Source organism: Alosa pseudoharengus, unplaced genomic scaffold (genome assembly GCF_046254945.1).
Source record: "Alosa pseudoharengus isolate Yale_2024_CS ecotype anadromous, Long Island Sound unplaced genomic scaffold, YU_APseudo_1.1 YU_APseudo_1.1_scf_1, whole genome shotgun sequence".
Classification (NCBI taxonomy): Eukaryota; Metazoa; Chordata; class Actinopteri; order Clupeiformes; family Clupeidae; genus Alosa; species Alosa pseudoharengus.
Window position 1 is genome coordinate 47,596,478 of NW_027468564.1, and position 21,891 is coordinate 47,618,368.

At 40.9% G+C, this 21,891-nt stretch overlaps 1 protein-coding gene across 1 annotated transcript; it reads right to left on the reverse strand.

The window, feature by feature from the left end:
- Window positions 1-252: 252 nt before the first annotated feature.
- LOC143119215 (cytosolic phospholipase A2 gamma-like) lies at window positions 253-20,018 on the reverse strand. Its single transcript, XM_076280565.1, has 15 exons — window positions 19,959-20,018; window positions 19,576-19,669; window positions 19,101-19,243; window positions 18,800-19,001; window positions 18,584-18,695; window positions 17,967-18,113; window positions 17,769-17,858; window positions 17,226-17,327; window positions 16,774-16,944; window positions 16,512-16,595; window positions 16,245-16,396; window positions 9,673-9,835; window positions 4,377-4,549; window positions 1,430-1,601; window positions 253-1,258 (listed from the first exon to the last, which is right to left on the reverse strand). The coding sequence occupies exons 1-15, from the start codon at window positions 19,973-19,975 to the stop codon at window positions 1,089-1,091; spliced, it is 1,992 nt and encodes a 663-aa protein (XP_076136680.1). The 5' UTR covers window positions 19,976-20,018; the 3' UTR covers window positions 253-1,088.
- Window positions 20,019-21,891: the final 1,873 nt, after the last annotated feature.

Below are 21,891 nucleotides of genomic sequence, written 5' to 3' on the forward strand. Positions count from 1 at the left end.
ACAAATTCTGATCACACTACATGAACTTGCTTAAGGTACTATTTGGTAACACAGGGGCATATTTATATATTTAAATATGTGGTAAAATATTATTAATCAAATCTATTAATCAAGTGAAGTTTATTTATATAGCACATTCCATATACAGAGGTCATTCAATGTACTTTAGTAAGTAAAGTAAACATCATAATAAGAAAAAAAAACATAAAACACACAAGGTAAAATCATTTAAAAAATAAAGAATAATTAAAAGTGCAACATAAAAGACACAGGGTAGAATAATTATTATTACTAACCCTAGAAATAATCATTAGTTGTTTCTGCTGTCAATCCCAATTCACCTAACAAAACCCATATTTGTTGGGCATTTGTGATTGACTGCCCCACTGTGTTAGCCTAGCCATGCCCACCTAGGTCTACTTACGAGGAGCTGGCTCACTAGCATTTCCATCAGACCCCAAAAAGGTCAGGCCAATCAGCGACAAGAGGGGATGACGCTTTAGTTTCAAAATCGAAAGTGGCTGTGATGAACAGTATTAGCAACACTTCTATTTACAGCAAAGGTAGGCCATTGTACATAAATTGTTTCCTGACTGCCAATGCTGCTGATTATCAGTTTGTAAAGTTTAGGCGAAGTAGGAAGTAACGTTAGGAATCCCTGATCAATTTGATTGGTTAGGCTGGACCAATGATTTCAAAGTTAATGCGGTCAGTGTGTGTGTGTGTGTGTGTGTGTGTGTGTGTGTGTGTGTGTGTGTGCGTGTGCATCTTTCTGTGTGTGGAGCATGACCTTTGTACACCCAGCCTTCAGTAATTTAATCAACAGTTAGAATTAATATAATTAGACTATTGCTAACTAATATGTAATACATTTGTTAGTAATACGTTTTTGTCGGAAACCCATTGTAGATTTGAATTAAACATAATAATTATTTGTGAAAAAAGATTAGGGATGATGGTAACACTTTACTTGACAGTATCGACATAAGAGTGACATGACACTGTCATGAACAAATGACATTGTCATGACACATGAACCCTAACCCTAACTCTAATCCTAACCCTAACCCGTGCGTGTGTGTTTGTTCTCAGTGTTTGGCCTTGCGTCTCTCTGCTGCTTTTCGGATCTCTTTCAGGATGCCGTCTCTGTTCACATTTTCTGCAGCCAGATCTGCCAGGTGGTCGATCTTCTTTTTGCCCCTGTAGGTCATCTGAAAGGTGGCATATTTCCTCCATTCCTGTTGGATGGTGGCCTCATCTGGAGAGGTAACGTGGCAAAAGAAAAGTGACAACAGAGTATGAGAAGAAGAAAAGGTAATGGCGAAATAGTAGGTTGTCGTCATGAGAAAAGATAAAAAAAATAATCAATAGATCAAATGTGGGGAAGGTGAAAAGAGGAGAGCTAAAGAGATGTTTGTGCTTGACTCACCTTTGCAATTCTTAATGTTGAAGAGGGGGATGTGGATCACCGTTGGCTTCCCCTCTTCCTCAAAAACATAGAAGGACTTTGGACAGTCAGACTCAGGGTTCAGAGCCTCAAAGTCTATTTTGGGAAAGGCTCTTTGGTTGGCGGCTGCATAATTACAGGTTCCCTCTAATGACTGCACACACACATTACATTATATTACATTTGACACTTTTTAACCAAAGCGACTTCAAACAATGGAAGCAATTAAGGTAGAGTGTGATAAGGACAGTTAGTGCTGCAGTAAGTGAAACTTCAAGCGTCAGTTCTAGTCAGGTGGTATACATGCTAGAATTGGCAAGTCTTGTTTTGGGTAGTGCTACAAGAGGAGAGACTCTCTGAAGAGCTGGGTCTTCACATACTACCTTGTCACCACACATTATATGCAATACATTATAACAGTGTAGTGGGGAGGTTTGCGCAATGAGATGACTGTACAACTCAGTCCACCGCCCCTTCCTCTGAGCTCCCAAGCCCCTCCCTGTGCTACAGAGGAGCCTATCAGCTGCAAGTGCGCGAGCAGTGATTGACAGTCGGTTGGGGCATGTGGTACAATGTGGTGGTATTACAAGAGAGCCAGCCTGGCGCTAGTTGGTTTGCATGCTAACTTGAAAAAACGAGGTGTGGTCAAGCTCATGATCACTAGTTTTCCAGGATGTATGGGAACCCTGGTCGCTAGCATAGTGACACCAGCCCTGCGACAGCAAGAGTAAAACATGAAATGCAGCTCCACATACATTAAGGAAGACAAGAGGGAAGATATTCTATATTCTAAATTCATTAAGACATGTTATATTGTGGAGAAGTTCCCAACTACAGCTTTCAGCATATAAATATGTCACTAGGTTATATATATATATATATTAGTTTATATATTATATATATTAGTATGTGTGTCTCTCTGTGTGTTGACCGCTTTCAAAAACTTTTCACTGATATGATTCAGTGCAGATTACTTTTACCATTGATTTGGTGAAGGAAATTGGCACATTTCGAACTTGCCACAGAGCAAGGCTATCACAGCTGATATGGAGCAGAAATCTGCCAGCTGTTTAGATTTTTCTTTTGTTCCTCACCAATACACACACACATACACACACACAATGTTAAATTTGTTATGCTGGTGCACACTTGCACTTATTATTCAGTTCTATTATCATGATGCTAATTTACCATAGGCCTACACACCCTCTCACACAAATAGTGTTCAATTGTTGAAGCTGGTTCTATTACACACACACACACATACACTAATTTAGTTGATATATGTTTTAATAATATTTCATTTAATATTTCATAATGTTTTCATAATTTCACCCCGGTGGAATATACCATGTAACATCTCAGGACTTGTTACAACTAACACAGACTATGGTGCAGATTGCAACATTTCACTCCTTGTGAAGCTAAATCACACTTTTTCTGTTTGTGTTGAAAAGATAACACCTATGCCATTTTATAGCAGACACATGTGCTGTAGGTACTTTGAAGAACAATTTGAACGCACTGGTTTAAAAGAGCTTGAAGATACAGACAGAAATGTAAAAAATGTTACAACCATCTCCGTTCTCCCCTACCTACGGTATGTACAATACCTTCTCACCCTCTAGTGGCAGATAATAGTAAAACTGAGTTTCCACATGTTTTATCTTTTACAAGGGTAATTGACGTGACATGGCCTTTTCTCTGTCCTCCGCCACGTCAAACAAAAGTAACAAATAATTTTATTACCACTCTCTAGAAATACAACTAACTTATGTATAGTGAGGTGAACATTCATGTAGTGAACATGCACAGAAGTGTGGCTGGTATAGCAATATTTAACCCATTTACTAGAATGAAGAGACAGAAATAATCATACAGATTTTGTTTTATTTCTAATAAGGTTTGTAAAAAGGAATCTAACATTGAAAGACTGAGGCTAGAAATGTTGCTCTGGAAGATTTAGTTACAGAAGAAAATATCATTCTATGCACAATAACTTTCATGAGACAGTTTTAGGCATTCATACACAAATTGATGACTAAACACAGATTCTAAATGTATATAAAAAAAGATCTAAAAGACCATTTTTTATATTTTGAAATGTAAGAGTTAGTGCAACAAAAAAAATATTGTATTTTTTTCAAACTTCTTTTCAGCGTTATATGCCAATCCCCCACAAATGTAGACCTACATCACTTATGTAGTTCTTATTATTTTTCTCTTGTCAGTTAGGCCTCGGCTATAGACCTAGCAAAGCCATGCAGTCTGGTTATATGCAACAAGCTTTCGGAAAGGTTCATATATCCAGATTAAGACCAAAGAAGATTTGCTAATTTATGTGTCATCCACGTTAGAATCAGCCTGGAGGCCAGCCTGAATTTACCCTGTCCACAAAATTTGAGTTTGGGAAATTTTGAATATAATTGAGTCTGGCTGTGTCAGGCTATGTAATAGGTAGCGACATTAATCATCTTAACTAGTAGCAATTTTACACAGAAAAACACATTAAAATTCTAAAATAATTATATAAAAAGTAAGAGAGTAGGAGCAGGAAATGCATGTTGGAACATGAGAAACATAGTTTTTGAAGAAATCTCTTCATGTGATTATTGGAAAATATGACAGAAACAAAGACCATCAGGGTCATTCTACAGAAAAGGTTGAATTTGGGTCATGAAAATCTGCTAAAATGTATTTATTTAAACATACCCAAAGCTTGTTTAATAGCATGAATTAACTTACAAAATTGATGAATCCACAAAAAGTAGAGCTTAATGTGATATTTTTGATGATATTTTAAACAAATTAAGTAAGACATCTCACAAACATTATGCCTTTGTTCACTGCACTTCTTCAAGTCAGACTGACAAAATTTCATGTAAGTGCATGTTGATGCTGACTGTTTTGACAAAGGCCATAGAGATTATTTCTGTTGCTTGCGTCGCTGCACAGCCTCTTCTATGTGCTTCAGGATGTTTCCTCGGTTCATCGTCACATTTTCCGCTGACAGATCTGCCAAGTGATTGATCTTTGTTTCGTCTCGGTAGGGCATCTGGATGGTTCTATATTCATAACTTTCCTTTTCGATTGTTACTTCATCTGTAGATTGAGACAGAGAGAGTGTGAAGCCATGATATGTAAGCCTGTAGGGGTGGCTCTTGGCCACAGGGAGCCACAAATCAGCCTGAAATTAGGTTAATTAGAATAAAATAAATTTGATAAATTAGATAAGAGGACACATATCATTATCTTCTCTGTGTGAGCAATAGCCCACTCTGACACCATTAGCCTAGCTTAGCATAATTCACTGGAATTAGGTTACACTAGTTAGCCTATAGCTCCCTTTTAACTATAGGCTAACTTTGCTGCATATGGATCATAGATATTAGATATTATCGTCTTTGGCTTCTCAGCATGGATCTTTATCCAGTCATTTCACATTTTGAACAAGTTCTGGTCACGTCCTGAGCAGCTCAAAAGATGTCGTATTCTCGTGCTGCATTTGGTTGTTCCAATGAAAGGAATAACAATTCACAGCTGAGAAGCTGTTTACTGCTTTCTCCTATAAAGCTAAAGGTGCATTTATCCTGTCCAGAGCTAAATGGCTTGAAGAAGGGGAACACAATTCACTCCATTTCTTTAACTTAGTAAAACAATAACAACATAACAAGACTAGATATTGATGGGGTTATTACAGAGAACCTGAAATAAATAGTCAGCTTTCGTAGTAACTTTTATCATTAGGGGTCCAAGCAGAGAAGCTATAGTACTCCTATTGTTATTGTTTTGATTTTTAACCCTTTCATAAAATTATGTTTCCGCAGTAAAACTGTATCTGCAGCCATAATAGGCACGGACACCAAATTAGATGCCAAGGTAAGTAACCAAGTTCTTATTATTTTTCCCTTGTCAGTTAGGCCTCGGCTATAGACCTAACAAAGCCATACGGTCTGGTTCTATACAAGCTTTTGGAAGGGTTTATCTATTCAGATTAAGACCAAAGGGGATTTGCTAATTTATGTGTCATCTACATTAGAATCAGCCTGGAGGCCAGCCTGAATTTACCCCGTCCACAACATTTGAGTTTGGGAAATTCTGAATATAATTGAGTCTGGCTGCGTCAGGCTATGTAAAAGGTATTACATAGCTATACAGAGAACCTGAAAGAAAAAGTCAGCTTTTGTAGTAACTTATTAGGGGTCCAAGCAGCGAAGCTACAGGACTCCTATTGTTTTTGTTCTGATTTTTAACCCTTTCATGCAATTATGTTTCCGCAGTAAAACCGCATCTGCAGCCATAACCATAATAGGTACAGACACCAAATTAGGTGCCACGTTCAGGGCTTGATCTCACAAAAAAGAAATCACAGAATTCTGTCCATACGGGGCGCTATAATTAGCAAATTTAGGTTTTTGCTCATATCTCAGGAACCGTATGGAATTTTTGACAAATTGTTCTTTCCTCTTGCTCCTTTAGAGATCATGCAGCAAATGAAACCAGCCATGCCAATTTGACCATGGTAAATTGTACCGCCATTTTCAAAAATCTCAAAAGTGAAACTAATCTATCTCTTCCTAGACCGTTGATCAAATTCCCACATAATTCGGTACACGTCATCTACAGACCAAGCCTAACGAGTTGTTTATATGTTATTTTAAGAGTGCATTGTCAACAATCAACACCACACCAGCGCACGTCCATGCAAAACATTACAAATTACACGATTACAATGGGAAACATAATTAGAATAATGATATTACGAAATACTGTACATCTCATGATGAGTAGTTATTCACCATCATTTGCAAATTGGTAATGACGGTTAAAAGTGATTAGGTAAGAGGCGAGAGACACGTATGGAGCACAGCTGAAGACGCACTGTCACGAGATATAAGCAACTCCCCTGCAGGATAAATGTTTTTTTATTCAGTCATTTAAGCAATATTAGGGTAAGTGTTGCTTTTTCCAGCCTATGTTTTCGATGGTAACCCATTGTCAGTCAATAGTGAAAGTAACTGCATATAACTGTCTTGTCGTTGACTGACACCATGGTGAAGTTAGTTTCACTTTGCCAATGAGTTCAATTAATAGAGGAGTGCAAATGTGTGAAGGCTATGCTAGGTTTTAGTAAAGTATGGTTAAGTGGAATGACTATTCCATACGGTCTCGCAAGCAGCCTCCTTCAAATGCGCCGTTGAATGTCAAAATACCGATGCATGTATTTATCTGACATCGCGCTTTGCGCCGTTAAAGGGAATGACAGATGTCATTCTCATTGGGCTAAATTTGAATAAGCTTTTGACGAGTGACGATGTGCTTTTGACTGTCATGATAGGGCCCTATGTTTATATATTTTCTATTATTATATTGTTCCTCATTTCTTAAATGTACAATTTGCACAATTCATGGAAGTGAAAGTACTATGGGGAAACTGGAGGATAGTTTGGCTCTGCTGTCTGACCACGCCCAGTTTACCTGCTGGGAAACCCTGTAGCTCTGGAGCAGGGGCTCAGACTCCAGTATAAATTGTTTGCTAGCCCAGAGTTTGCCCATTTTGTTCATCCCAACCCAGCACTCCAGTGTGTCCTGCTTTGTGTGGGTGTTCGAGTTAAGGTGAGTTATCACTGGGAATGAGCAAAGTGAAGCTTTATGAAACACTGAAACCTTTGAAGCAATTGTGCCAGATTGTTTCGAGGCTTTGAAACAATTCTGACACCTCAGAGCTGTTTAGGGTGAAACAAAGCTGTCAAATCGAAGATGCAGTCTGTTCAAGTCCGTGGCTCGCTGTGTTACCTATGTTCAAAGTCCTATAGTTAAAAACTAAGCAGTGATGTTCTTGGTCAATAACTGGATGGGAGACCACATCAAGTGACAATAGAGTGAAGCTTATTGCTGCCGCTAGTGTTCTCATAAAAACTCTCAATGTTCCAATGTGTGTGCTTTTTGACCATTCTGAGAGTTGTGGTTAATGATAAATGGAAATTCTGTCCATAGGGGGCACTACATTAGCATCTGCAGCCATAACCATAATAGGTACAGACGCTATATTTTTACCATAGGTCCCAAATTAATGCATGATCTCACAAAACAGAAATGACCCATTTCTTTCCATAGGGGGTGCTATAATCAGCAATTATGTTTTTGCCCATGTCTACGTATGGAATTTTTGATAAATTCTTCATTCCATTTGTTCCTTTCGATCTTCTACATCCAATGAACCAAGCCACACCCATTTCCATCATTCACATTTTCCTTCCATTTTCCAAAAACTCAAAAGTGAAACTAATCTATCTTTTCCTTGACCATTGATCTAATGGCTACACAATTTGGTACACTATCATCTTCGGACCAAGCTGAACAGGTTGGCTTTTTTCGATTTTTCATTTGTCGCTCCGTCTGAAAGTTACGCATCAATCAACTTTTGGGATGTGGCCTATAACGATTCTATTACCTATATTGTATCTTATAAAGATCCAATTTTATTCAAACTTACACACAATCAATACTACATTCTCTGGAAGCAAATCTTGTACAATATGGTCGAAAGGGGGCGCTACAGCCCCCACTTTTATCCTGCTGTACACATCCATCCTTCTTGCCATTTTGCTTGGACCCTGACAATCACCGCTTGTGGTTATATTATTGTTATTATAGTATTATTAATTATCAAGGCTTAGATAACTCGAATTCCACTCTAAGGCTGTTATGTGACAGACCTATTACGGTGGAGGAGATTAAGAATCCATAAATGACCTGAAAATAACAGAGAACCAGGTGGTGTCATCATATCCTTTGATTTCAGCAAAGATCCTTGATTACTAGCAAGATACACCAACGTAATTCGTTACTATGGCAGCAAAACGGGACAGTTCCGGTCTGCATAAGTGGGAGTGTCACCTTACATCACTAAATAAACTTTATCTCTTGACAAGCAATAAGAGCAGATAAACATAATTGTGTTTACAGTAATATTGTCTATAATCATGTATGATGCCAATGAATCGTTCTTTAGGACATGCTTAATAATTTAATTAGTCTGTGAACCGAGCTAGCTAACGCTAGATTAAAACGCTATACAAGTGAATGGGAGTAGCTCTGGCAATACAGCTATGCGCTACCAAGTGACTAGTAGTTGAAGGACTTCGCTTAAACTTAATATACTGTTGCAAGTTCACTTTAACTAATGCCAGTAATGTTATTCAGCTAGTTGTCTTTTCAAAAAAATTACACTTCTGTTTAAAATGTTACCTTAGCTAAGAGGCTAGCTAGCATGCTAACAACCAGACCGTAACTGGCAGCAGCATGGTCTGATATCAAGTTATTTTATTACAAATCCGAACACTAAAAAATTACACTATTAGGCTTGAAATGATCAAAAAGACTTACAGATTAAGACAAAATTTTCCAAATAACCCTCAACAAATCCAGAAAAACATAAATATAAAGACATAAAATTCCACAAGTCTCCATTGACATTAGTGCAGCGAGGGCTTACTCTGGTCTGCATAAAGGGGGATCCCCCCCCCCCCTTGCAATAATCAAACGTGGAAGTTGTCAAACGTTTGCGCCTATCGCTCCGCTTTAACCCTCTCTGATTTCAGTCATGGAGACCCCTTTGAGGTGATAACACCCAGTCAACGTTAACAAGATTCCTTATTACAGTATCTGATGGCATATTATTACGGACATTTATTTACTACAGGAAATAAACTACATACACTCCAGACTGCAACTTTTCAGTAAGCTAACTGAGTGGCAGGCATCATTCTTTCTTTGCTTTCTCTGTTACTTAGTGATAAGTGTGAATTGTGCTGTTATAATGTAATAAGTAGATGAACCGCATAGCGGTACAAAATATGGCCACCACTCAGTCCCATACATCCTCTCTGCGAAAATAAATGGCCCCCAGGGACCAAACATTTTTTTTACGTAAAAGTTTAGTGGGGCTACATGACCACCAAGTTTCATGTGCACTGGTGTTTCTGTGTCCCAGGAATCGTTCACCAAAAATTAAGGAAGTTGATGACGGGGGAAAAAAACTTTGACAATCCCTATATGACCGTTACGCCAGCGGCGGTCATAAGTAAAGAAGTAATTATGTTGTTGCCAGAGAGAAAATCATGGTAGCTTTTAATTGGTTGTTTTGTGTGTGATTTGGATTATTATGAAGTGTATGCTCTGAGGTGTATGCTTTAATAAAAAACACAATATAGGTAACTCACCCTTGCAGTTGCCCATGTTAAAGACAGGAATGTGGATTACAGTTGGTTTGCCTTTTCCCAACACATAGCAGGACTTTGGGCATTTACGGTCCGACCGTGTAATGTCCACATTAGGGAAGGGATGGCCGTTCTTGTCTGCATAATCACTGGCCACTTTCAGTGTCTGAGTATGGGACAACACAATAGTGATTGTAATAATTACAATAGTAAGTGGTAACATTAGATTAGGTTAGATTAGATTAGATTCAACTTTATTGTCATGCAGGGTACAAGTACAGAGACAACGAAATGCAGTTAGCATCTAACCAGAAGTGCAAAAAAGCAGAAAAGTGCAATGTGAATATCGGTCACGAGATGCTGCGTCGAAGACGCTATGGGAATGAGTCCCTTTAGGACGACCTGCTGAAGCTATATAACACCAAAGAGCCAATCACCTGGCTCCAGGCACGCACGCCCTAGACTCGCCACCGCGGCTAGCCTATAAGTATACGTGACGTGCCTGCGTACTTCCTCTTGATTCTTTCAGCGCGACCGATACACTTCGCCGTGTATGCTGTAAGCTGTAGATATTTTTCTCACTGACTACCTGAACGGTCCACTGCTCGCAAGAGAGCCCGGACGGTAGCGAGTACTTTTTGGATTGGATTTTTTGGATTGGATTTTTTTCTGATCTTACCATGGCATCGAAGAAGAGGTGGGCCACGCTGGACGACTCATGCGTGGGATGCTTGGGGCTTATTCACGCAGTGGTGGCTCTCTCTTCGCAGACGGACTGCCCACACAGTGTTGCCAACTATTTCAAATGAAAAGTAGCTAAAGCCAGCTCCAAAAGTCGCTAAATGTCGCTAGATGACGTCACGTGCTAATTTGCATATTAATAACGTCAGCACGTCGTACTTACCCCCCCGCCCCCCCCGTTTGCTTTTCTCCTACTCATATAGGCAACTTTAAGGGCCTAGTTTAAATATATTTTATTTAATATACTTTTATATTTATTGATAGGCTACACCAGGGGTCTCCAACCTTTTTGGGAATGAGGGCTACCTGAAGACCCGAAATCATATGGAGGGCTACTCATTTAAAACAAACATACCCTCACCCCTTTTTTGCGAGGGTAGTCCTCCTAAATAATAGGCCTATGTGATTTTTATTATTAATATTGTGCAGGCCTATACGTCTTTATATATTAAGCAACTGTATTTTCAAATTTAATATCAATAACCTATGCAACACTACCAACATTTTTGTTCAGTTTGTTCATTTCAAAGTTTGCATGGGGAATCTAATCTATCTTTTTGTGCAATTAATAATTTGGGTTACAATTTGTACCCAATTTATACCCACCCACCAATATGAATTCAGGGGTTGTTTAAGTTCTGATTTCAGTGGACAATTCGGTTTTAACATTTCAATAGTAATCGCCCACACCACCCTAACATATGAAAACTCCTTTTAAAGTTATTGCACACCTGAAATGATCCATGATCTGACAAAAAAGGGTAATGCACAGTCCTGCTCAGTCATGCATGCTATAACATTTTCAGCGCTATTATACGGCAGTTGCCTACGGAGGAGAAAAGGCCTGTGAGCTAAAGCAATTGTTTTTCAGTCCTTGAACAATCATGCAAGAACCGTATTTGACGAACATGGAATGGCCACCATTGGCTACACCAGACAAGCAAGTTTTTTCCCCCTTTACTGTCTATGCGTGCGAGCAGCGCTTTTAGAAAGTGCGCTGGGGGCGCCTCATAGTCGGCACCATGTTGGAGACCACTGGGCTACACTTTACTGCCTATCATCTAGACTGATTATAACGTGACCATAGGGTAGCCTACACGCAATGTAGGCTACCCTTACGGCAATGGCTATATTTTGGATATATTTAGGCTACATAATATAGGCTTAAATGTCACTCGGACAGACCGATAGAATTTTTTTTTTTTTTTACTCAGTCCTGCATCAACTTGCATTGACAACATTGAAGCTAGGCCTACATAGCCTAAACGAATGCTATAGGTTTTTCTAACATGTATGTTCGATTAACTATCTGCTTTGCTTGTGAATGAAGTTGTAGCCTACTTCCTTTGTTCAATTGTTGAACGATGCTGGCAAGCGTGTCCCTGTTTCCCTGTCATCATATCATTGCTCTCGTCTCGTTGACTCTCTTGTTTTAATTTCACCCGAAGTTGCTGCACCTTCCAGCTTGTCTGAGCTTAGATCTATAGAACATCTACTTCCTTGTAATAAAATGGGCTGATACTATATAGGCCAGTCATTCCTTTTATAATCATGGGGCAACGCTTTGGGCAAATTCGCGATGTAATTCACTAACGAAACAGGCATGAGAGGGGAGATTTTCTGACGTTTCAACAATGAAACAGAGTTTGCCATCTTTGCTAGAAGATTTTTCTCACGCTTTGAGCTGCTGCTGCAGTCAGCCTGGGCAAACCGAAGGATAACGCAAAGAGAAAACAAAAGTCGCCAGACACACAAAAAAGTCGCCAGATTTGTTGTCAGTCGCTAGATACACTTTTCAGTCGCCAGAGACGGCCAAAAGTAGCTAAATCTAGCGACAAAGTCGCTAAATTGGCAACACTGTGCCCACGCTGACCATCCCCGGTTCATCAAGCCCCCCGTAGTCTTTCTCGATGGCGGTGAAATGCCCCACGAGGACTTGGACGGGGTGTTCGTGTTCGAGCAGGGAGAAACGTTACCCCCCTTCCACTCCGAAGAGGAGTCTGTGGGGGAGGCAAAAGAGCTACATCCACACAGGGAGCCGCCTCCTGCGTCGCCAGAGTTCTATGCTGAAATGCTGAAGCGGCTGGCGGAGGGTGAGCTAGAAGAAAAGAACAACACGTTGGAGGAACTACGCCGAGTAACCGACCTAGCCCTCTGTGCGACGAAAGCTGCAGCCCAAGCCACGGGTAGGACGATGTTGATCCTGGTGGTCCTCGGGCAAAGACAAGTCCTTTCTCCTGGACGCTCCATTGTCGCCAGACGGTCTATTCGGCGAGGCAATTGACCTGTCGCCACCCTTAGAACGCAGATGAGCCAATGACAGTCCAGCCTCAACAGACTCGGACATCAGCTCGAACAACTCCATAGGAAACAACAGGGAGGAGGCATAAAATGACAATTAATGCTTATTTATGGAGTTTATTTCCTCAAAAAATCCCGACGGATAACCATGGTCAAACATAATGCATGGGGGACATGTAATACCGATAGGAGGTACCCCGAGTGGCTAGTAAACGAGGGTATATTTCATCAACAGTAGCCTACAGGACGTCTCTCGCATTTGCAACAGCTCAACGTAATGTGGGCTACTAAGCCAACAACGTGGGCACAGTAACCAGGTTCCCTGTTAAAGGAGAATTCCGGTGTGATATTGACCTAAAGTGTGTTGAAACCGAGTGTGAACGTATGTCTCATAACCAGGGCTTAATTTGAGCCGGAACACGCCGGAACATGTTCCGGCACCTCCGACGTTGGATCCGGAACCTTTTTTATTGGATCCGTCAACTCTTACGTCAATATAAAAAATAAATTGCCTAAATGAAAAATAAATAAATTACTGTTTGTGTAGTGTTCAATGTTGATACCTTTCTTATTAGTCTTTAGAAATAGGGGAAAGACCAAACAGGATACAACAAGCTAATCGAGGATTTGAAAGTGCTTTATCCACAATATTGGCCACAGGAGGGTGACGTGCTGTTCGGGGAGAGAGAAGTTGAGACGCTCTGCCAGTAGTTTTGCATTGATAGCCCGCGGAATGTCATCAGGGCTTTCAGGGAATACCACCTCTACCATCTCCTCCCCATTTGCCTTGTCGGCCTGTCGCTTGCCCGGTTCAACCCCTTTCCTTACGTGAGGTCATGGATTTCTAAAGGACATAGGTGTAGAGAAAGAAGCAGGGTAATGGAGGCCGGGGGTCTGGATGCTGTATGGGCCATTTTGGACAAGTAGGCCTAGGCTACAGTAGGAAGAAATCTCGCTTCCACGCCGTATCTAGTTGATCATTGATTACTGGGTGTGGGTGGTCATGATTGCAATATATAGCATACTTTAGCGCCGAGGCTATTAGCCCCTTGTTGGACTGTTTTGTTGGTTCCCCTGTATCTCCTGTTTTCCCGGTCTGTGTGCTCGCTTGTGTGTGTTTGTGTGTGTGCGCGTGAGTGTTTGTGTCTCCCGCTCCCTCTCTGTGTCATATTACTGTATGTGTCAGTTCCGATGTGTTTTGATTGGGGGGAGGTGTCCGGGGGGGAATAGGGGTTCAGATAGGTATTCAGATGTGTCAATCAGAAATTACTAATCATTCCACGCTGTATGTAGTTGATTATTGATTACTGGATGGTCATCATTGCAATACATAGCATACTATAGCCTATATGTTTTTATTTCAACCTATGCGTAGAGTGTTTGTCTAGTTTTTTTCGATAATTTGATAATGGATAATTGCTGTTTTTCTTTTCTTTTTTTTACATTTTACACCCATGCAGTGCAGTGTGTTGCAAGTTCTGAAGTTAATAAACATTGCCCTGGTGTACACACCACGTTGTTTAGTTTTTTTTAGTCAGAGCTATGTACGCAGGTTTTTTTGTTGTTGGTCCGTAACCTCAAATCCCCGTTTTGAGTCGCCGGATCCACCCCGCCTTTGCGCTCCGGCACCTCCCACTTTACAAATTAAGCCCTGCTCATAACTCATCTCGGCTTGTCCCCTGCACTCCGAAATCTGGCACTAGTTGATAGCCGATGCTATCAACAGGTTTTCAAAGGGGGTGCAAATACGATTTGCCTTCAAAGGGAAGTCGTACGAGTTTCTCGTTCTGCATTTTGGACTCTCCCTTTTTCCTTGTGCCTTCACAAAATGTGTAGAAGTGACTTTAGCCCCATTACGAAAAATCGGGATAAAGATATTAAAGAAGCCCTATGCAGGTCTGGTTATTCCTTCGCTGTTTCTGGGTTTTCGCCGGATTTGGGCTCGCATTTTTCACGACATAGCTCCCCCTGCAGCTTCAGTAGCAAGTGACTGCTACGCTAAGCTAGCCATCAAGAAAACAAGCTAAACACATACAGGGCTCACAATAAAACGGTCGAGCAAACACATTGTTCAAGAGACTTATCAAACCACATTACAAAAACAAAGTTCACCCAAGGGTAGGCTACTTACAATTTCAACAGCAACAAAGCCAAGTCGGCGTCCGTTTTGCAGTCTTCTTAGAAACTACAATCTGACTACATTTTCGAGGCACGATTGGATATTTCCGCTGAGTCACATCCGGATTTACCCGGCCCGGGTCCAGAAAGTTGCATATTCGTTTTTTCCGCGGAGAAGCGATAGAGGGAAACGAAGCACCCACCAAACAACCCAGAAAGTGTTGTAGAACCATCAGAACGACTCTCAAATGCATAAGGTCATTTTTGCTAAAATTGTTGCATAGGGCTTCTTTAAATAACTCGATTGAATGTCCCCGGCAAGCTCCAGGAAACAATCAATGCAACATGTGTCGACCATAGTCGCTCACCTCGAAAATCTGGGGTGGAGGATCAATCTAGAAAAGAGTGTCCTGACCCCAACACAGAATATATCATTCCTGGGCATGGTAATAAACTCCAATACAATGACAGCCTGTCTCTCGAGCTTGCGCATAATCTCCCTCAGGCAGTGCCTCAGGGTGGCCACAAGAGGGCGCCGCCTACCCGCACAATATTTTCATATGGTCCTAGGTTTGCTGGCCTCTTCTGTAACACCGTTAGGACTGTTGCATCTGTGCCCAGTCCAGCGGTGGTTCAACGCACACAAATTGCATCCGGTCAGGGACAAGCACTAGCGCTTAACTGTGACAAACAATCTAATACGGGCGTTGAAGCTGTGGCCGGACGAGAGAGTTTATCTCAAGGGTGTACGCGTGGGTCAAATCTATGTATGCATTGTAGTTACGGTCAATACGTGACAGGGATGCTCCTCTAGGAGTGGATGCGTTAGCAAATCGGTGGCCGAACACGTCACTTTATGCTTTTCCCCCAATTTGCCTGATACAAGCGGTGCTGGACAGAATCAGAACTAGGGTGACCAGACGTCCCGAAAAATTCGGGACAGTCCCGATATCCAAGCAGTTGTCCTGAATCCCGAATCCTGCCCTAATTGTCCCGAAAATTATAGGCTACTCAATCAGAATACTGAGTAGTTATTTTCTGATAAACATTAAAAACTGTCTGTAGAGACAGGGATGGATTATTTTTTTTCTGGGGGAGGACCCCCAAACCCCCCCTCCCACATATACGACAATAAGTGGGGGGCCCTTAATACATCTGGGCCCAGGGGCCTGAAAGTTCATAATCCGCCCATGATTATACACATATATATGTGTGTGTGTGTTGACCTTCCCCCCTTGTTCACTTCTGTCTCCCCCTCACTCTCTCTCTCTCTCTCTCGCTCTCTTTCACACACACAGACACATGCACAGACACACAAACACACACACACACACACACACACACAGTGTCTATGTGTGTCTCTCTGTGTTAGATGCTTGCTTGGAGTTGCATGTATTAGGCAGCAAATGTTTTACCTGAAAAGGGTCATCACTAAAGTCAAAGGACACTATGATGTCCACATCCCTCGCCTCTCTCAGCACGGATGGATACGGAGAGTTCAGGAAGAGCCCAGCATCTATCAGGTGAATCGTGTCCTCCTTGCACATTTCCTCTGGAACCTTGGGGTCTGCATATAACCAAAATACATTGCAGTAAGGACACCAATGTTGATAGAGAAAGTTGTTTACATGACCTCTTTCGAAAACCTTTAACTGATATGATTTAGTGCAGAGGACTATTACCGTTGATTTGGTAGAGGAAATTAGCCACGTTTCCAAATTGCCATTCCTTGAATAATGGCAAGATGTGTTTAATGACCCACAACCCTGAAAAGGAAATATTTAATCAGGGTCAATGTTGGCAGTGTCCTTATATCTCTACCTTTCAAAAGAGTTTTTTTTTTTTTTTCAAAATGAACACACACCATTCACAGCCAAATAAATCCTTGTATCTCAAAGAGGTTGCCTACTAGCGCTAATAGTTGATACTGGACTGAGTTCTTACCATCAGTTACAATGTTGTTAAACTTGTTAAACTCCTGGCCCCACTCATCTACTGATCCTATGAGTTCTTCAAAGATATTCTCCATGTGCTGTTTTCTCTCCTGGTCATGCATGCCTGTCCACATCTCATAATCCAGTTCAAGGAGTGTGGGGCTGAATTTCCCATAGTCCTCTAGATGGCAGAAGTTACCCGTCTCATTTCAGAGCATATATACATATATATATATGTAATGCAAAGACGTCATTCTCTTTCACAAATGCTTTTGTTGTGTTTGCTGTGCAGGGTTTTTGTGTAGGGTTCATTATTAGTGGCTCATAATGGATAAATAAAATGGATTTGAAGTAGTGATTGAAGTGTCACTATAAAACTAAAAACGTTGAGACCCATGCAGTGAATAACTTTTCCTTATTGGTGTTTTGAGATGAGGAATATATAAAATCCACTGGTCTTACCTCTGAGAACAGATTTCAACCTGGGCAACACTGTGTGGTAATAATCCATGTCATGGTTATATTCCAACAATTCAACCAGTAGCATCACAATCTTAAGCACACCTATGAATAAAAACATCACAAAACAAAAAGCTTACATCCAGCCATCTTATGACATAGACTATTCTGTATTAATTTATCAATTTACTAGCGCGCACAATTTAGAATATTGTGTACTACATAGTTTGCTATGTGGTCTCTTTTCACTAGATTGTGCGCTCAATTAAGTAAATTGTGGTCTCTTTTCACTAGATTGTACGATCAATTAAGTAAATTGTGCATACATTTTACTAAATCATGTACACGTTTTACTAAATTATACGCTCAGTTTACAAAAATAAAATTAAAGTATACAATTTAGTAAAATGGGAGCACGATATAACAAAATGAACGCACATTTTCTGGATATACACGAAAAAACATATTGCCATGACACCTCCGGTATTCCGTAAAAGTGTGTCAGCAAGCAAAGTTCTCATGAATAGCACGGTGAAGCATACGCACCTGGAAAAAGGTATTCAATCAAATCCATGATGTGTTTTTTAATGTGTTCCTTGTTTTCTTTCCAATCTCCAAAAACACTTCCAGAAATCCCTGCAAAAACACACCTCTCAACTTTAAAATGTTTTTGTGTGTGCGTGTGTGTGTGTGTGTGCGTGCGACATGTGTGACATGAGGGAATGAAGTAAAATGTAAAAATACCTTGCAGTTGAACCATGTCCATTGGCTTCTTCTTTGGGGAGTATTTCACACGTCCTCCCTCAAAGTCCTGTTTCAGCAGGGACGTCTTAACAAAAGCCCCAGGTTTCGTGAACCCAGCCTCATGGGGACTCAACTCAAACCACAACTCTGCAGAGTAAGTGTTTTTTCACTCTCAAGTCACAAGCATCCACATTCACAAGCCCAGGCCACAAAAGACATGCAGTTTCAGTTCATCGTTTAAACATGGACATGGGATTTCCCAAACTTAAGACATATGCATCCATACCTTAACCGTGTCAAAGATATGTTTCTATTACTAATATGATGCCGTTTTTGTATAGTGATAACAACAAACGGAAATGCTCAGTCCCTTTAAGGAGGAGTGATACTGTATAGGATAGCAGACCCTATATAGCATATGGAATTTGACTGTTACTAACTATGGGTTCCACTTGATTTAGTACTCAACATAGTTTTAAAAATCAGTCGATTCAGTAAATTCCATAGTATAATGAATAGAATGATTCTGGAATACTGGAAGAAACAAAACACTCCTTCACTGGTTAATATGTTGGACATTGCACAACAAAACCTGTAGGCCTATTATTCTTCGACACCTTTTGCTTTGTCCTTGTCAAATAATGCCCGGTCTATAGCACTGTAGAGTGGGTATGGATTGGCACCATCTCGGTCTCTGGATCCCTCATCAGACAGGGTCCTTGTCTCCAGCTGATGTGTCACAAACAAACACAGTTACATTGCCTATTTAAATGGATAGATGCATTGCATTCATTCATCCATCCACTCAACCATTCAGTCATTCACTCACTCACCGGTACACCTTTGATCATACAAGTTATCACTCCCCAGACATCAGAGAGGGACAGATCCCCTTCCTCATATCTCTCCCTGAGCCACTGCACACCCTCGGAAAATGCCACGTCTTCCACCTCAGATATGCTCTTCAGGACACTGCTGGTGGTGACCTTCGCGTTTTTCGACCAATGGGCATCAGCATACAGTGAAGACATGGCCCTGTGTGACATCAGAACTACACCCGTCAGACCTGCAGATCTTACAGGTGTGTGTGTGTGTGTGTGTTGTGGGGGGTTACAGTGACTAAGATGTACTGACCATGTGGATCCAGACACTCCAGCCATGTAGAGGAAGCAGTCCAGCAGATTGTCCTGCCCCAGTTGACGTAGGACAGCCAGAAGGGAGATATGGGCCCTCTCTCCTCCACCAGAGCCGAGTAGTGCCACACGAGGTACTTCATCCTGGACAAAATGCCATTTTATTTCAGATGTGTCTGTGGACTCATTCATGAACTGACTCATGCATTCTTTCATTCAAGCAGTCATGCAAATGTGCAAATTGGTAATGTCAGTATCATAATAACTTTTTACTTCCTTGTGAACCTTTTTCATCACATTCTTTCTATGTACCAGATGTACCAGACTAGTAAATGAATGAATGAATGAATAAATTAATGGATCAATGAATGAATGAATGAGTCAATCAATCAATCAATCAATGAAAAACAAATAAAAACAGGATGTTATTGGACAGGATGTATGGATGGGATGGAGAAGTTATTACTACCACTCACAGGCTTACAGACAATGCCGTGACTGTGCAGACAGTCACCTACTACTTGAAGCCTCTTCTGAATGTAGCTCTTCTCTTCATCACAGAGGTCCTGTCTGGAATGAGGGTTGCATGTGACACATTTAGAAATCAATATCTTGAAATCAGCAGCCCTCCACAGCACAGAATGGCGGACAGTCAAGCTGATTTTGAGGGATAAATAACTCTGAAAATCTCACCATAATGATTTCTAACTGTCATAGTTTAGCCCTAAGGCTACTGTAACAAAACATTGATTGGTACATACATATAGAGATATCAGTGTTATACATAAGTGTCTATCATATACTTTGTAAAAAGCATGCAACCCGCCACATTATTACAGATAGCAGCTGGAAATCTCACCTGATCACCACATCCATGTTTGAGTAGAATTATGTGTTCTGTTACGGTCACGTATAACTACTGTCATACATGGACATAAAAAAGATACATAATTAACTATTCTATGACAGCAGCTGAAAATGTGCATAATTCATTTTAACCTGGATGAGAAAATACCTTCATTTCAATATGCAAGGCAACCAGAAGAAGTGGACATGAATGATAAATCAGAATGAACTGTCCACAATTTCTTACATTTCCAATGAAGCCATTTATCACTTTATGGACATTTTACAATATTCTGCATCTTTTTCTAATTAACAACATTTTGTTTAGGCATTTTGTTTCTTCTTCTGTGCAAGTCATAAAACCTTTATTAGGCACAATTACCTCAACCACTGTATTAACACAGCCAACCAAAATCATGCACAAATATCAATTGATTATCGATCATTGCAAAAGCATACATGCCAGCTATATAACCCTAATAAAACAGTTAGTAGTGGTAGTAGCATCATACTGTTCAGAGATTATCATACAGTTCAAAGTTTATCATACAGTTCAGAGATGAGAAATCAGACATCAGGCTCTTACATTTGTTAGCTGAAAAAGGAGCTCATGCAGTATGGCTACTGTGTTATTACGTCTGGTGTTTCAATTCTGTTTAGGAGAGTTTCCAATAGAAAGAAGTTCCCTTTGTGGCCAAAACAATGTGACCTAAACATATGGCTTATACAAAGCCCATTTTATTCAAAACCATAGACAAAAATCTATAACCATCATACAACAGTCTGCAAATTCAGATCCCCAATATTTCTTTCATACTTGAATCAAAGTAGTCTCAGAGCCAATCAAAAGCTGAAGAACATGACTGGCTTTATTAGACAGGGCAAAACCTACAACAACCCGATAAAGGTCACTACCAAACTTTTCTTCTCAGTTGATCCTTTGGTACTTTTTCACATAGAATCCATTTATGCTTGGGACATTTTTGTATCCCACATAGTTAATGAGATATTTTGCATATTAAAATAAATGAAAACACACACACACACATACACATATATATATATGAATACTGTAAATGGAATATTATATATATATATATATATATATATATATATATATATATTAGGGCTGTCAATCGATTAAAAAAAATAATCGAATTAATTACATACTCTGCATATTCTCACAGGGTGTAAAGTGAGTCTTGCCCAGGGGCGCTATACCTGGCGTCACAACCAGGTGTTGAAAGAACTTGCTGCCACTTTGGAACAGAGGCAAACTGCAGCCAACTCAGCAACACTCAACTCCCTGCCAGCAGCCACACGAGAGGGGGCAAAGGCAAATCACAGTGCAAATCACAGTGCACTCACAACAGCAAAGCACTGCCAGTTACACACAGCTTGTGACTGGAAAATGTTGGCGGATGTTGGTCAACGCCTTGCCTTTCCTCCTGAGATTGCTGCCACCACTCTTAGACCTGACTTAGTGCTTAGGTCTTTATCATTGAGCTGACTGTGCCTTGGGAGGAGTCGGTAGAGGAGGCATACGAACGCAAGCATCTACGGTATGCTGACCTTGCTGCAGAGGCACAGCAGCGTGGTTGGAGGACTGAGGTGCGCCCTGTGGAGGTGGGATGCAGGGGCTTTGTGGCTTCGTCTACCACCAGGCTGCTCAAGGATCTGGGAGTAAGAGGCCAAAGCCTGCGCCATGCCATCAGGGCATTGTCGGAGGCAGCTGAAGGGAGTAGCCAATGGCTTTGGCTGAAGCATAAAGACACTGGCTGGGCATCAGGAGGCAGCCAGGAATGACACAGAGGGGGGTACTTCAGGGACGCCTGGGGTTACCGTGGAGCCTTCCGGAGGCATCGTGGGCTTAAATCGACGAAGCGCTGATGAAGGGGGTGCCCACTTGATAACTCCTCTGTGTCATTTCTGTTGGCAAATCTTAG

Coding starts and splice junctions, on each gene's coding strand:
- LOC143119215 (XM_076280565.1), bottom strand. Junction 17,859..17,966: donor GGACATGGTTCAACTGCAAG/GTATTTTTACAT, acceptor GTGTTTTTGCAG/GGATTTCTGGAAGTGTTTTT. Junction 9,836..16,244: donor TTAGTGATGACCCTTTTCAG/GTAAAACATTTG, acceptor TCCCATACTCAG/ACACTGAAAGTGGCCAGTGA.